General features: G+C 44.1%; 1 protein-coding gene across 1 annotated transcript in view; it reads right to left on the bottom strand.

Moving 5' to 3' along the window:
* PKD2L1 (polycystin 2 like 1, transient receptor potential cation channel) overlaps positions 1–15033 on the bottom strand; it is a 2231834-nt gene that overhangs the window by 293296 nt on the left and 1923505 nt on the right. Inside the window, exon 13 of the mRNA XM_078641081.1 lies at positions 4883–5001. Within this exon, the coding sequence (XP_078497207.1) occupies positions 4883–5001 (119 nt within the window). The remainder of the gene's footprint in view (positions 1–4882; positions 5002–15033) is intronic.

Raw genomic sequence — 15033 nt, 5'->3', positions numbered from 1 at the left:
CATACAATCTTTTCAACAGATCCAATCCCAACAAGTTCTCACCACAACCTGTCGTCAGAATAAGGGGTGCTTCGAATTCACGAGGTCCAACAGAAAGGGACAAAGGTTTAGAAATCGAGTTTCTAACTGGGGCGCCAGAAAAACCTACTGAAACATTCGTTAAGCCAGACAAAGGTGCGCCAGGGAGTTTAGAGTGCATAATAGAACTCTTCGTAGCACCAGTATCCAACAGAAAAGGCTCTGACACACCTGATGTAATTACCTCAACATAAGGTCCATTCTGATCTACTGGAACTGAAACAACTCCCTCTCTTTGTCCATGGCTGTCCTAGCAATCATTATCATCCACATTTTCACCTTCGACATAGTAGTCGTTAGCATAGTACTGAGTCGTCCTACCAGACGCACCATTCTGCTGATCAAAACTATTCATCGAGTTTTGTGGGGGAAAGGAGCGCGCGCTCTGAGGGAAACCCCCATGTCCCCTACCTCTAGGAGCTTGCTGAACACCTCGACCTCTTGCGCCAGAAACACTATTCATACGCTGTAACAAAATAGGGCAACTATACTTGAAATGACCCTCTTCCTTACAATATGAACACTGATTGGGGCCTACCAGAAAACGCTGTTGAGGAGACTCAAACCTTTGCGAGTTTCTCTGAAACTGCTGAGCTTGCTGATAATCACGCTGATTATTACGGGGTGGATACGCTTGCTGTAAAAGAACTTTCGTTTTCAACTCTTTAGTCTTCTTGTCTGCTCTATCCTTCTCGTCCTTATCCCTGTTTTCGTAATACTGCGCAGTAGCTAGTATTTGCGCTGAAGAGGAAACGGCCCAAGAACTCTCTGAATCCTTCAATTTCTTACACAGATCGGGAAGCAGATTATGCACAAACTTGTCAATGAACAACTGTTGACCACCTTCCGTACTCATATCTTGACCACTGTGGTCGATAAACGTTTCTTCAAACCTAGTGAAGAAATCAGACACGGTTTCCTCTTTCTTCTGCTTACATGCAGACATTTTATCCAAATTTACACGCATTGCAGGCATTAAAGTCTTCATGTAAGTAACGATCTTACCAGGGAGGTCTGCTACCAAAGGCTCAGGTTTAGCACCACCTACTTGTCTATCATTTGCAGCAGCAATATTAGCCCATGAATCACCTAACTCTTGTGCATGATCCGTATGACGAATCAATCCCCATAAAGGCTGTGGAACAACATTCCCGAACAACATGTCTATATCGGCTAAATTCATAATACATGAGTCTGCAGTCTGTGATAATTCCTTATAGTACCCTGCAGGATTTTTACGGGGATCAGGTAAAGTCTGCTTAAGAGCCAGAACTTCAGATCGCTTCCATGGCACACGTACCCAAACGCGCTGAAAGTGTGCTGGAACAGAATCAATATGAAGAGCGGCATCGGCCTGAACTGCCTCCTTCCATACCGGAGGAACTTCTCTCATTGGATATTGTCGCACCTTTCTCCTAACAGAAGGATCAGGCTCAAACAACGACTGAGAAGGATCCTCATTCCTAAACGACAACAACATCACAACTGCTTTCTCAACATCGGAACCCACAATCGTACCTTTCGCAAACTCCGACTGTACGCGGATCAACTCAGGCGGAGCCTGTTCCAATTCATCATCTTCCCATTCTTCACGAAGGAAAGTACACACCTTATCGAAAACATATCTCTGCTTCGGTGCTTCCCATTGACGGAAGACATCCGTAACAGATTCTACATCATATCTTAAAGGGCGAGTAACCCATTTACGCGCCAAACGATCCAATATTTCTCTCTCTCTCGAGAATCAGGCAGTTGGCTACGCAACTGTTTACGCTCCGAATCAGGGGTCGTACTATGCGACCCAAAGAAAGGAGACAAAAGACTAGTGACAGTGTTGGTCATTCTCTGTCAAACAAAAGGAGAGGTCGACAGGACAGGAGATAAAGCGGACTGAGAAAAGGTCAACGTAGGAGCAGTAGTAGAGGAGGTAGCAAGAACAGATGAAAAAGGCATAGGAATTAAAGGCAGAGCAGGTAGCAAAGTCAGTGGCCCTTGAGAAGGCTGGACCAGAGGAGTAGGGGCCAACTGAAGGGGAGCTGGCGGCTGTTGAATAACTGGAAGCTGTACAACTGGAGGTTGCACAACCAAAGGTTGTGGAAGTGCTGTAGCACTCTGCGCATAAGGGGGTGGCGAACTCAACAAATGCGACATTAAAGGGTCTTTCTCAAGTTCCTTCGCAGCATCTTGCTGAAGAAGCGGCAAAGCTGGATAGCATTTATCAATCACCATTTTACGTTGCCTGTGCAACTGCTCACTCGCCTGTTCTTATTCGTTATCTTTAAACTGCATAGCAGCTTGCATTATCGAGATACCCCTTTCTCTTTTATTTCTCTTCGCTAATTTAATTTCTTTCTGTTTGGCTTCCTTTTGCCATAGGCGGAAAGAGTCAAACATCGCCGGCCGGGCTTTCTTCTTAAAGAGTTTAACCTCTAAATTATATAGAACTTCTGCATCAAAACTACCATATTGGGGCCACTTTAGGACACCATCTTTCCTAGTGTACCTAACCCATACTTCATTATACGTGATAGGGCCCACGCCGTGCTTCACATAGAGCTCATAGGTTGGAGTTCCAATTGGAGGAACCGGACACGAGTCCTCCAATCGGGAATCCCTATTTCGACCACAACAAAACAAATTTCCAAGTCTGCTAAGACCAGGTATCTTCGCTCACTAGTCTAGCTTCAAACTTCAAAGGATTATCGAATACGATAGTCTCGTGAATACACGAGTCCCTCGGCTTTGGTACTTGCAAGTTCCAAATCAAAGATCCCAAGGGGATACCCAAAAACTAAGAACCAAAACTAAGGACTGGGAGACGCTCCACTCATACTTAACTGAGGTATCGATGACGTCACCAGAAGACCCGTCTATCGTCTCGCTCTACAAATCGTCTACGGCTCCAAGACAGGGCGACAGTCAGGGCAGCAGTCCTTCGCAGCCGTCTGAAAGCGGGGAACCTCGCAGCAAAGACTTTCGGACCACAACGACATACAGGGGTCGATGAAGTGGCTAGCCTTCCTGCAGAATTTCACACAAAGCTCCTCACGATCATCAGGCTTTGGACCGGTACCGCTGAAGTCGCCTCACGTTGGGCGCCAAATGGAGAACCGGGTTATTTAGAACCCAGCGGTGCCAGGGGACACACCCGAAATCTCCGGATTCACCTGTCTCAGAGTTACAGAAACGCGGCAACTTCTTGGTGACGTCAAAGTTAAAATTTATTGGCTGCAACCAGTAACAGAGGTCCACGAAGTACAGTGGCTGTATATTCGTAGGAGACTGCTCAATCTTACCAAGCCAGTCAACCCTTTTTATACAAAATATTACGCTTCAGGCAAACATTCCTTATTTACGGTAAACCAATCCCATGTGTACAATAAAAGCATTGCATGACAAACCCACATTTCATCGTCCAGCCCACCATCAATTACCCGGCAAGACCCAACACTCTTCATCAGATAAATCGGCTGGACCCCTAATAAAAACGGGAACCTCCTCATCGTAAAACAGGCCATAAAGAACGGAGCAGAGACAGGTGTGAGTAAGATTAGACATAGTTGTGTGCAATAAAGGGTTTATGGTATGCTGTGCCTTGATCCCTAATCTCGATCGGCCACTGGGAAAGGAACTGGCCGAACAGGTTTGGCTTCGGGCAACGGAGTCAGCTTGCCCAGGTCACACAGAAGTCAGCTAAAGGTGTATGTGTCCCAAAGACTCGTTTGGCCTTAGTCATCGGCCTATGTGAGGGCAACCACAAAATGGCTGCCGTACACAAAATGGAACCCGAGGGTTCAGAACGGAATCTCTGATTTCATGGTGATCTCGTCATTTGAACACGACGAAAATACTTGTATATAGTATACTCGTCATTCTCGGTTTGCTGATACCAACATCGTCATGATACGACGATGTTTATGACAGGGGTCCAGAATTCTCGGAACCTCATAGTGGCATTTAACGTAAAGGCCCTGGATGCATCTTACAACATTTACTAGGGACTTTATGGGCAATTTAAATATACCAATTAGGAATATGCCAATCTTACCACATTTAAAGGGAGAGCACAGGCACTTTACTAATGGTTAGCAGGGGTAAAGTGCACAGAGTTCTAAAACTATTACAACTTGGAAAAATGAAAGGTCCATCAAAGAGGCAAAACATCCAAGGTAACCACACAGAAAAGGCGGATTTTCTACACCAGCCATCTCACAAAAACCACCCACTGCGCCTCCAGACCCATCATCCTCCCAAACTAAATAACACAACTGCCCCCTGGCCTTTTACTCCTGATGTGGCACTAGGTGGATTTGTTTGAGGGTTGGTAGATGGTGAGATGATGGGTTTGGGATATTGATTTAATAAGGGTTGTGAGATTAATAGAACTATGGGAGAGTGATTTTAAGATGAAAGTGAGCTAACTATACAAATGCTACTTGCATACAATGTGCACTTCAAAGTTTAATTAATTAGGCAACCCTTGTCAAATTTTGTCCACACATTATCTGTGGGCTGAATTTCGTTTCTTCAACCCTAATTTCCAAATTTTTCTTTCAAGTTGTGAATATGTATATTTAGTAAATAAGAAAAAAGTTTATTTTGAGAAATTCCTACAAATGTTCTCCTTTAGCATTCTTTGAGCTTTTGGTTATTAACTAAAGTATTACAAAGTAAGTTTGGAGAACATTTCATTTTACATAACTTTTGCTAAAGAACAAATACATTTTAATATACATAGAAATGACAAAAACCTTTTACAATGCTCAATAATATGTCATAATAAATGTAAACTAAAATGTCTTACATCTTAAATTCCTCATATGATACACAATGACGCTGAACAGGATAATTGTTCTTTATTTCATCAAGGTTGTTGTTTTCACAGGCTCGTCCTAAATTTTCAATTTCTTCATTCAAAGCGACCTAGCCAGCAAGAATGACAACTGGTTATGCACATCAACACTTTGAGCGTAACTGTTGAATTTACAATAAGGAATGCAACACAAGACAACAGGTAAATCACAATACTAAAACGTAATAATAAGAACCAATTATGTTTCCTCTAATGGCTGATTGAGCTCTAGCAGATTCCGTACCACTCCTGAAATGACTGGAACAGTGCCTTAGGCTCAGAGGTATCCTAAATACATTTCCCAAAAGTTTAAAATTTTACATAGACTAAACATAATGCCACCGTGCTTGTATAAAATTGACCAACCCCTGCTCTTGATTGTCCCAGGTCTCTGGGTATTGCAGTTTCATTTGTTCACTTGATTTGAGAATGTCCCTTGGTAGCTAGATTTGAGACGGCATGCGTTGAAAGAAATTACAGCAGCCACAAAAGGAAATTGTGATGAATTGTGGAGTGAGTTTAACACCCAAAGCCAATAGACGGTAAATGGAAGTTTCAGAAAATAGCTCATGGCTGGTAATATGAAGAGATTTAATAGACATTTCAGTGATGCAAAATAACCAGTAATGGTCCGAAATTGTGAATGAAAACAGGTGTATAGACAATGCCTGGTATACATATTAAGTCACATGACACGTTGAAAGAAATTCTGTGATTGCTGTAGTGGAGGGATGCTGGATTAGGCTACCTTATTTGGTCTCAGAAAGGCACTAAAAGTACTGTTTGGAAATCTCTAATGTACCTTTTTTTAACTAACGTTTATTGATTTTCATGGGGAATGAAAAATACCATCAAGATAGCATGTCACAACAAAACATGAACATCAGCAGAACTCTACTGCAGAGAGGACTCACAAAATGCATTATCATCCAAATATAGCATTTTACACCATATCACAATAATAACGGTTTACATAAATTCAAGATAGTAATAAGTGGTCTCTGTTTCCTCTGGAATGATAGAGCAGTCTATTTCCCATATGCAATTGCCTGTTCAGAATAAAAGCCAGAGTTTAGTGACTGCCAACATTGTCTGCTTGATGATGAGTTCTGTCTTGCCAAGATCAGGCCAGGGGCTGTCTAATCAACAACATTGTATTGAACGTTAAGTGCTTATGTTCTGTCGCACCAATGTGTATTGCTTGTGTCCAAAAATTATGAGGGTTGAGGTTAGTTGATACATGATGTGGCAAATTAGGTTCATGTTTCTGTCGATTTTGTCTCAGAAAATGTTAAACTAATAGACTAGTCAATTTGTTGCGGAACCTAGAACTAATTGCAATACAATTTCTGTGAGTAGATTGTTATTGAAATGTATCCGTAGAAAACGATGGTGAAAAGTCTACCACTCTATCATGACGCGTTAATCCAATATGGCGGATTTTTCAAAATGGCTGCTCATTATTTGAGATATAGGGTATAACTGTTTATATGTCCATGTGTGGTATCATTTTATATGTTTTTAGGGACAGGAAAGTCAAAAATAACATCAACATTTTTTTCTGATGACCATAATATCAAATTATCGTGGAATATGTCAGCTAGACAAAGTTTGTATAATTTTTTAGTTGACTTATATGACAAAGTGTGAAGGAACGTAAATATTACAATTAACTTTTGAAATTAAAAGTTTGCTATTGTTTGTGTTTTGTTTTGTAACTTTGTTGTTATTGTTTGTTTTTTGTTAATCAAAAATGTTTCATTTACGTGTTACAGGTTCTTGCGAGTTGCTGTAAGATACAGTGAAAATGGACATAGAAAAGTGTTTCATTTTTGATGTGGTGTTTCAAGAAGATGACGATGTATCTGTACTCACTGAAAGAGGAGTGACTGGAATTAAAAAAACATGCAAGGAGAGAAAAATATCTAAGTTTCACGTTTGTGTTGGGCAGAAAGTTCACAAGAAATGTAGAGCGCATTTTGTTAACTTGAAAAATCTGTTCCAGGAGATAGAATCAGATCCCACAACTTGTCGTGTTCTACGGTCGTGTGAAACCCCGTTTGATTTTAGAAAAAAATGTTTTTTCTGTGGTACTGAGTTAAGTTTATACTTCAGGGAGAGGAAAAAATGTGTGGTTTAATGCACGAACAGTTGAATTCAAATCATCAGTTTTACAAAAATGCAATGAACGCAATGATGAATGGGCAGACAAAGTTAAGTTTTGTCTGTCCATTCATCATTGCGTTTGTTGCATTTTTGTCAAACTGATGATTTGAATTCAACTGTTAGTGCTTTAAATCACATATTTTTTTCCCTCTCCCTGAAGTATACACTTAACTCAGTACCACAGAAAAAACAATGTTTTCTAAAATCAAATGTGGTTTCACATGACCGTAGAACACGAGAAGTTGTGGGATCTGATTCTTTCTCCTGGAACGGAGTTTTCAAGTTAACAAAACGCGCTCTACATTTCTTGTGAACTTTCTGCCCAACACAAACGTGAAACTTAGATATTTTTCTCTCCTTGCATGTTTTTTGAATTCCAGTCACTCCTCTTTCAGTGAGTACAGATACATCGTCATCTTCTTGAAACACCACATCAAAAATGAAACACTTTTCTATGTCCATTTTCACTGTATCTCACAGCAACTCGCAAGAAACTGTTACACATAAATGAAACATTTTTGATTAACAAAAAAGCAAACAATAACAACAAAGTTACAAAACAAAACACAAACAATAGCAAACTTTTTATTTCAAAAGTTAATTGTAATATTAACGTTCCTTCACACTTTGTCATATAAGTCAATGAAAAAATTATACAAACTATGTCTATCTGACATATTCCGCAATTATTTGATATTACAGTCATCCAAAAAAAATGCTGATGTTATTTTTGACTTTCCCATCCCTAAAAACATATAAAATGAGACCACACATGGGCATATAAACAGTTATACCCTATATCTCAAATAATGGGCAGCCATTTTGAAAAATCCGCCATATTGGATTAACGCATCATGATAGAGTGGTAGACTTTTCACCATCGTTTTCTACAGAAAATTTTCAATAAGAATCCACTCACAGAAATTGTATTGCAATTAGTTCTAGGTTAGCCCATTTTTTGAACTAATTTGACTAGACTATAATTACAGGAGACTTTCTCAAACACTACAGGGGGGTAATACATCTGAACCAGCCTCCTAATTGTCCAAAAGCATAGTTTAGCTGCCTTCAAAACATGATTGGAAGCCAAAAGAGCTGCACTCATTATAGCTCTTTGAATAGTGCTACAAATATCTATTGTCTACGCTGATGATAATTAATGTAAGTCTGAAATATTAGTATCTCTTAATACATCATAGTAGTCAAAGATTGAGTAAGAGTACAGAAAGACTCATATGACTGGGTTAAATTGATATGAAATTCTGCCAAAAATGTGGCTTGAAGCATTTCACTAATAGGGGATGCTGATCTGGGCTATTATGATTTCGGGACCTCATCTCCGGGTAAGATAAGTCTGCATCTTTGTAATAATTGGGCATACACATTAACACAATGCTCACTCACTTGACTGGAGAGCTCTCTGGAGCCTCAGTCCTCATTGTATGAAATCCTGTGAGTGCTCTAGTCGATGAGATGCTTAATGACATGCTGGATTGGGCTGCTTCATTTGGTCTCAGACAGTTGCTAATATACCATGTGGAAATCTCTGATGAACCTTTCGTTGACAATGTGATTTTCTATTGTAATTCCAACTGGGTATTGTTAAAACACAAATAAAATTAAAACAACACAAGAAACCCTAAAATGGCCAGGTCTTTGATGTTCCTGAAACTTGTGAATAGATGGCAATCCTGCAAGCCCTTGGAGTCACCCTGGGTTGAGGTGATGCAGTTCCAGTCCTTCTCACCCAGGCAGGAGAACAGCAGGGAGCAGGGCAGCTGAGCAAGGAAAGAGCACAACAAGGCAGACTTCAGCATAGCAGCAGTCCAGCAAAGTGGCAGTCTCTTTAGCAGCACAACAGCTCTTCTTCCTGCCAGAGTAGTCACAGGTCCAGAAATGCACTTACTTGGTAGTGCCAGAGGTCCGGTACCTATACCCAGTGGTCCCTTTGAAGTGGGGGAGACTTGAAAGAAAGCTTTAAAATACATAGAGGTTCTTCCTTCCTGGCCAGGCTCCAGACACTGCAGAGGGGTAATCAATTATTTGTGGGGGGACAGGACACAGTCCTTTCAGGTGTAAGGGTCAGCTCCTCTCTCCCCTCTGCAGGATGGGCCATCTGCATGCAGATGACCACTCAGTCACACCTATCCTTCCTTTGTGTGTGACTGTCTATAGGGAATGTAGCAAGTCAGCTGTCACCCTCCCCAGAAGGATAGTGCAGTGAAAGGCGGAAGGCACCAAATGGCTGGAGTTAGTAAATGCCACCTTTCTAAAAGTGCTGCGGTAACAAATAATGGACAGAATGCTGAATAAATCAAACATTCACCCAAGTCAAGAGATCTGGGTTAAATCCATTGTTCCTTTGCTCACTAAGCCACTCTAGTTTGGGCCCAGACATATGCAAATCAGTCTTGACCCTGCTCCTCATGGGAACAGTCCAGTCCGAACTGCCACTTAGGTCCTCCCTGGACTGGAAACAAGCATCCTGGGTCAGGTTTTAGGGTATCACCCCTCATCAACCAGGCTAGCTTGAATCCAGTGGCACAGCGAGCAAGGGACCCATGTCTCGGCATACCCATCCCACTTAGGGTGAAAAATGCTGTGGCAACAAATGAGGAATGGAATACTGAATACATCAAACATTCACCCCAGTTAAATGTATTTTGCAATGTTGCTCTGAGCGCCCTAAGTGGCTTAGGGTATGGCCAGATGTGGGTACCTTGCTCGCTGCATCACTGGATTCAAGCTAGACTGGCTTATGAGGGGTGAAACCTGAAACCGGTCCCAGGATGCTGGTTTCCAGTCCAGTGAGGACCTGCCTTGGCAGTTCGGGCTGGACTGTTCCCATGAGGAGCAGGGTCAAGACTGATTTGCATATGGCTGGGTCCAAACTGGAGTAATGTGGTGAGCAAAATAACAATGGATTAAACCCAGACCCGTGACTGGGGGTGAGTATTTGAAAAGTTTCAACACTCAGGCCATCATTTTATTTTGTGATGCAGCTCTGTGTGCCCTAAGTGGCTAAGGGTACGCCTAGATGTTTTGGTCCCTTGCTCGCTGCACCACTGGATTCAAGCTAGACTGGCTGATGAAGAGGTGATACCTCGAAACCGGTCCAAGGATGCTTGTTTCCGGTCCAGGTAGGACATGCCTTGACAGTTCGGGCTGGACTCTTCCCATGGGGAGCAAGGTAAAGATTGCTTTGAATATGGCTGGGTCCAAACTGGGGTGACGTAGTGAGCAAAATAACAATGGATTAAATTCATATCTGCGACTTGGGGTGAGTGTTTGAAATGTTTCAACAGTCCTTCCATCGTTTTATTTTGTTATGCAACTTTTTAAATGTGGCATTTACTAGACTGAAATTTAAAATCCAACTTTATCATATGTTGTCATTTTAAATTGTGAGTTCAGTGACACTAAACTTGAAGTCTACACCCTCACAATTGGGAATTACACTTAAAAGATTAAATAAATTAATCCCCAATGTTATCCTATGGGAGAGATGGGCCTTGCAGTAGTGAAAAACGAAATTGGGAGTTTTTCAATACCAGGACATGTAAAACTCAAAAGTTCAAGTCCTGCCTTTTAAAAACAGGGCACCTTGTCCTGTGGCTAGGCAGGGCCTGCTTTAGGGGTGGCTTATATGTATGAAAAGGGAAGGTTTAGGCCTGGCAAAAGGGTTACCTTGCCAGGTCGAAGTGGCAGTTTAAAACTGCACATACAGGGTCTGTTTGGCAGGCCCGGGCAATGGTAAGAGGGCTACTTAAGTGGGTGGCACAATGAGTGCTACAGGCCCACTAGAATCATTAGCATTTAATTTATAGGTCCTGGGCACATATAGTGCCCTTTACTATGGACTTATAAGTAAATTAAACATGACAAATGGGAATTCACCAATGTTACCATGTTTATGGGGGAGAGCACACACACTTTAGCACTGTCCAGCAGTGGCACAGTACACAGAGTTCTAAAACCAGCAGAAATTAGTTACACAAATGGAGGCAGGTAGGCAAAAAGTGTTTGAGGAAGACCACCCTAAGACTGTCTTGTCTAACTAGGACAGTAACCAACAGAAGCCACTGGAAGCTATCGGTGTTAAAAGCCAGAGCCCAGGCAAACCTGCTTCCACTCTACTTCCCACCAGTTCAGGGGTGGTCTCCTGACACTCGCCAATCAGCCTCTAAGTCTATCCCCCAGCTAAGGGAGATCATGGCATGATATAATAACCTACCCCTGGGGAATACTTACCTCTAAGGCCACATTGGCCACCTCTGTAGAGGTCCCACCAGTGGGTGGTTTCTTAGGATAGACAGAGTCTAGTTGGGAACACTCAAAGCAGCTGGGTGGAAATGGGGTGCCCTTGGCCACCCCACCAGAATCTCCTCCCTGTTTCTCAGAAGGGGCATGCGAACCCTTTCCCTGCCCTTACTCCTGGGCCTGTTTGTGTCTCCCTTGACCTCACTTTCACTCTGCTGGGGGGAACCTGAACCATCCTACTTAGGGTCACACACATGTACCTTCTTCTGGACCTTGGTGCTGAGCCATGGACCGCCTCCTTAGTAAGTTCCCTGGGGTCAGGGAGCTTTTGTAGGTTGAGCCTGAGCTGTGATGCTTCTTGTAATCCCTCTCACTCAGAGTGTGGTTCTGACTCCCTCTCACGCAATTGGTTGTCTGTTGCCTGGGTCACTTAGTTTTTGTAGCCTGCAAATGGCTAAAGGCGGACGCATGTCCCATCCTTTTGCCAAATGTTCACTCCCACAGCGCAGGGCTCCTTGTGTGTCAAGTTACACACAAGGCACCGCGCTTTCGCTTGTTTCAGAAATGGCTCTAGTTGTACGAGCTCCAGGGGCTCGCTAAGCGGGCCACCCTCCGCCAGCGCACTAACAGCCCACGAGGGACGGTGCACAGGAAGGTCTCTACCTGCTGCCTGACCCTTCAAAACCATCTTTCAAAATTTGTGAACTATACCGTAAACGATATTAAATCAGAATACTATGTAGGAATCAGAGCGTAACCAAAAACGGAATTAGAAACGTTATTATCACTTTAAAGTTCTTGTTTCTAGTTTTGCTAAACATATTACATGGTCGCAAGCACAAGAGCAGACCTTCAAGCAGCAAGTCCAGTGAATGTCCCTCATACTGGGAAAATCTTCTCCAACCCCCTCTCGCCGCGGAGCCAATGACATGCCTGGTATTCAGCACACTGGCCCAGCACCATACTGTGATGTATGCAGTACTGCAGGCACCAGCAACATCAGGGGGGTTCACTTCACTCCTCCCCCACCCCCCAGCCGGTTGGACTCGCCGTCTCTGCTTCATTTATAAAGTGCGAGTTTTCTCCAGTCCGGGTCACAGAACACACATCCATTGGAGTGTGCTCTTTACTCCGCTCTTCTAGGTGTGTAATACATATGCAGCAGACACTCACACCACAGGTCTATGGAGACACCCTCTCATCTCCACCAAGGCTGTTGGCAGCACTGTCTTGGACTCATTCATAAAAGAGTTTGCCTCCAAGCACCGCTCGCGAACATTATTCCTCCTCGCTCTAGAGCTGCCCACCCTCTGCCCTGTCACCCGCGCATGACAATGCACGGATCTCACCCGTGCACCCACATGGCACCCGCTGCCACACTCTCAGAAACATACAAACTGGCCTCTGTCTGAGCGGGCATATTTTTAGGAGCTGCCAGCCCTTTACTGCCCTTCCTTACATCAGCTAATAAGCTAGCTCAGCGGGTTGAGCACCTGCTTCAACGCATACAGCAAACAATAACCACGTTTGTGCTTTATTCAGGGTTAATGTGATTCTCATTGTGATTTTTTCGGCAGCCACGAGCTGCGAAAGCCTTAACCTGACTTGAAAGCATGTCTTCTCCGGTTAATGACTTTGCTCTGTGCTAAATTAGATTTGAGAGCTCTGGAGTCGTTTTCTCCGTCTCTTCGGCACAGTTATTTTGTAGTTATCTAGGCTGCTGACTCCAAACTGGACCTTATCGGAGCATGTGATCGCCTTATCTTTACTAGAACTCTGCACGGACTGTAACAGCAAGATAGGAAAGTAAGACATACCTGGGGTAGGGGAGGGGCTTTGGACCTAGTGCAGCCAGTAACATGTGACATAAAAAATTACAACAAAAAAACAACATACTGTAAAAAGCTAACTCTCATATAAGGTCCCAAAGGCAAGACCTATTGGCTATGCCAATGCTTGTTTTACATGTTTTTGAGCAGCCCTGAAAAACAAAGAATGAACATGTGCTCCTTTTACAAACTGTGCACCTGCTGATAATCATTTACATTACTGCCCTTAACCCAACCATTTGGTGCCATTCAAAAGGAATCCACGAAATCTACACAATCCACCCAGCGCTGTTGGGCCAGTTTCTGATAGCCCCTACACTTCTGGCCATTATACTTTTCTGGGGAAGATCATACTTCCTGACAAGGGCTTGCTTCTTGAGAGAATACCACATCCTGTCCCCCTTCTCTAGGGATATTATGGTGTCCCTCCCATCATTAACGATGTGCTTCCACAGAGTTTCCCCCAATGCTCCTTAGGGCTCCCGTACATCTGTAAAGCAATCCCATTGGCCTCAAACCACTTGTTGATTTCTTCCCCCACAACAAAGTCAGGCAGCAGACCTTTCGGAATATGGACCCTCTTGTCTCCAGAGGGAACTGCAGGTAAGTTGCCGCCATCACTGCTCGACCCTACCTGCCTGACCTTGATATCCAGCTCCTTCAAAAGCAGTTCATGAGCAAACAAGATTTTTAATTTTCCCATGGCCAGTTTCCTTTCCCCCGTTTTCGATTGGGTTGAAATCCTTCTCCTCCCTCCTCTCCACCAGTTCCTCTGGGGATAGGCTGTGGAAAGAGACACTTCTTCCTGTCCTGACAGGGGGCTCCACTACAGGGATCAAGTCATCCCACCCAACTGTAAGGGGTACCACAGGAAAATCCTCTCCAGGTCCGTCCATCTCATTATCCCCTTCTAAGACTCAACCAGTGACTCTTGGACTTCCGCCCAGGTCCTCTGTGCCTTTTGGAGCTCTACCTTCCTGTGGTGCTCTTAGCTAGTAGAAGTCCCATCCTCTTTCAATCAATCAATCAATCAATCAAAAAACATTTGTAAAGCGGCGCTACATACCCGTGAGGGTCTAAAGGTGCTGGGGGGAGGGAGAGGGGCTGCTACTGATCGAAGAGCCAGGTTTTGAGAAGTCTTCTGAAGGCCAGCAGGTCTGGGTCTCTCGTAGGTTGGTAGGGAGAGTGTTCCAGGTCTTGGCGGCGAGGTAGGAGAAGGACCTTCCGCCGGCGTGGGTTTTCCGGATGCGGGGAACTGTGGCAAGGGCGAGGTTGGCAGAGCGGAGGCTGCGGTGGGGGTGTAGAAGCTGAGTCGGTCGTTGAGGTATGCTGGTCCGGCGTTGTGTACGGCTTTGTGTGCGTGGATGAGGAGTTTGAAAGTGATCCTCTTGTTGACGGGGAGCCAATGCAGGCCTCTCAGGTGGAGTGTAATGTGGCTGCGTCGGGGGACGTCAAGGATCAGTCGTGCCGAGGCGTTCTGGATGCGTTGCAGCCGTCTCAGGAGCTTGGTTGCTGTTCCTGCGTAGAGGGCATTCCCGTAGTCCAGTCTGCTGGTGACGAGGGCCTGGGTGACGGTTTTCCTCATGTCGGGGGGGATCCATTAGAAGATCCTGCGGAGCATTCAGAGGGTGTTGAAGCAGGATGCGGAAACGGCGTTGACTTGCTTGGTCATGGAGAGGGCGGAGTTGAGGATGACCCCCCAGGTTGCCTGCGTGATCGGTGGGTTCTGGGGCTGTTCCTAGCGAAGTTGGCCACCAGGAGTCGTCCCAGGCTGATGGGGTGGGGCCGAGGATGAGGACCTCCGTCATGTCTGAGTTCAGCTTCAGCCTGCTGTTCCTCATCCATTCG

Source organism: Lissotriton helveticus, chromosome 5_1, assembly GCF_964261635.1.
Source record: "Lissotriton helveticus chromosome 5_1, aLisHel1.1, whole genome shotgun sequence".
NCBI lineage: Eukaryota > Metazoa > Chordata > Amphibia > Caudata > Salamandridae > Lissotriton > Lissotriton helveticus.
Note: the sequence above shows the minus strand (reverse complement) of the source record. Positions and strands in the feature narration are given on the sequence as shown.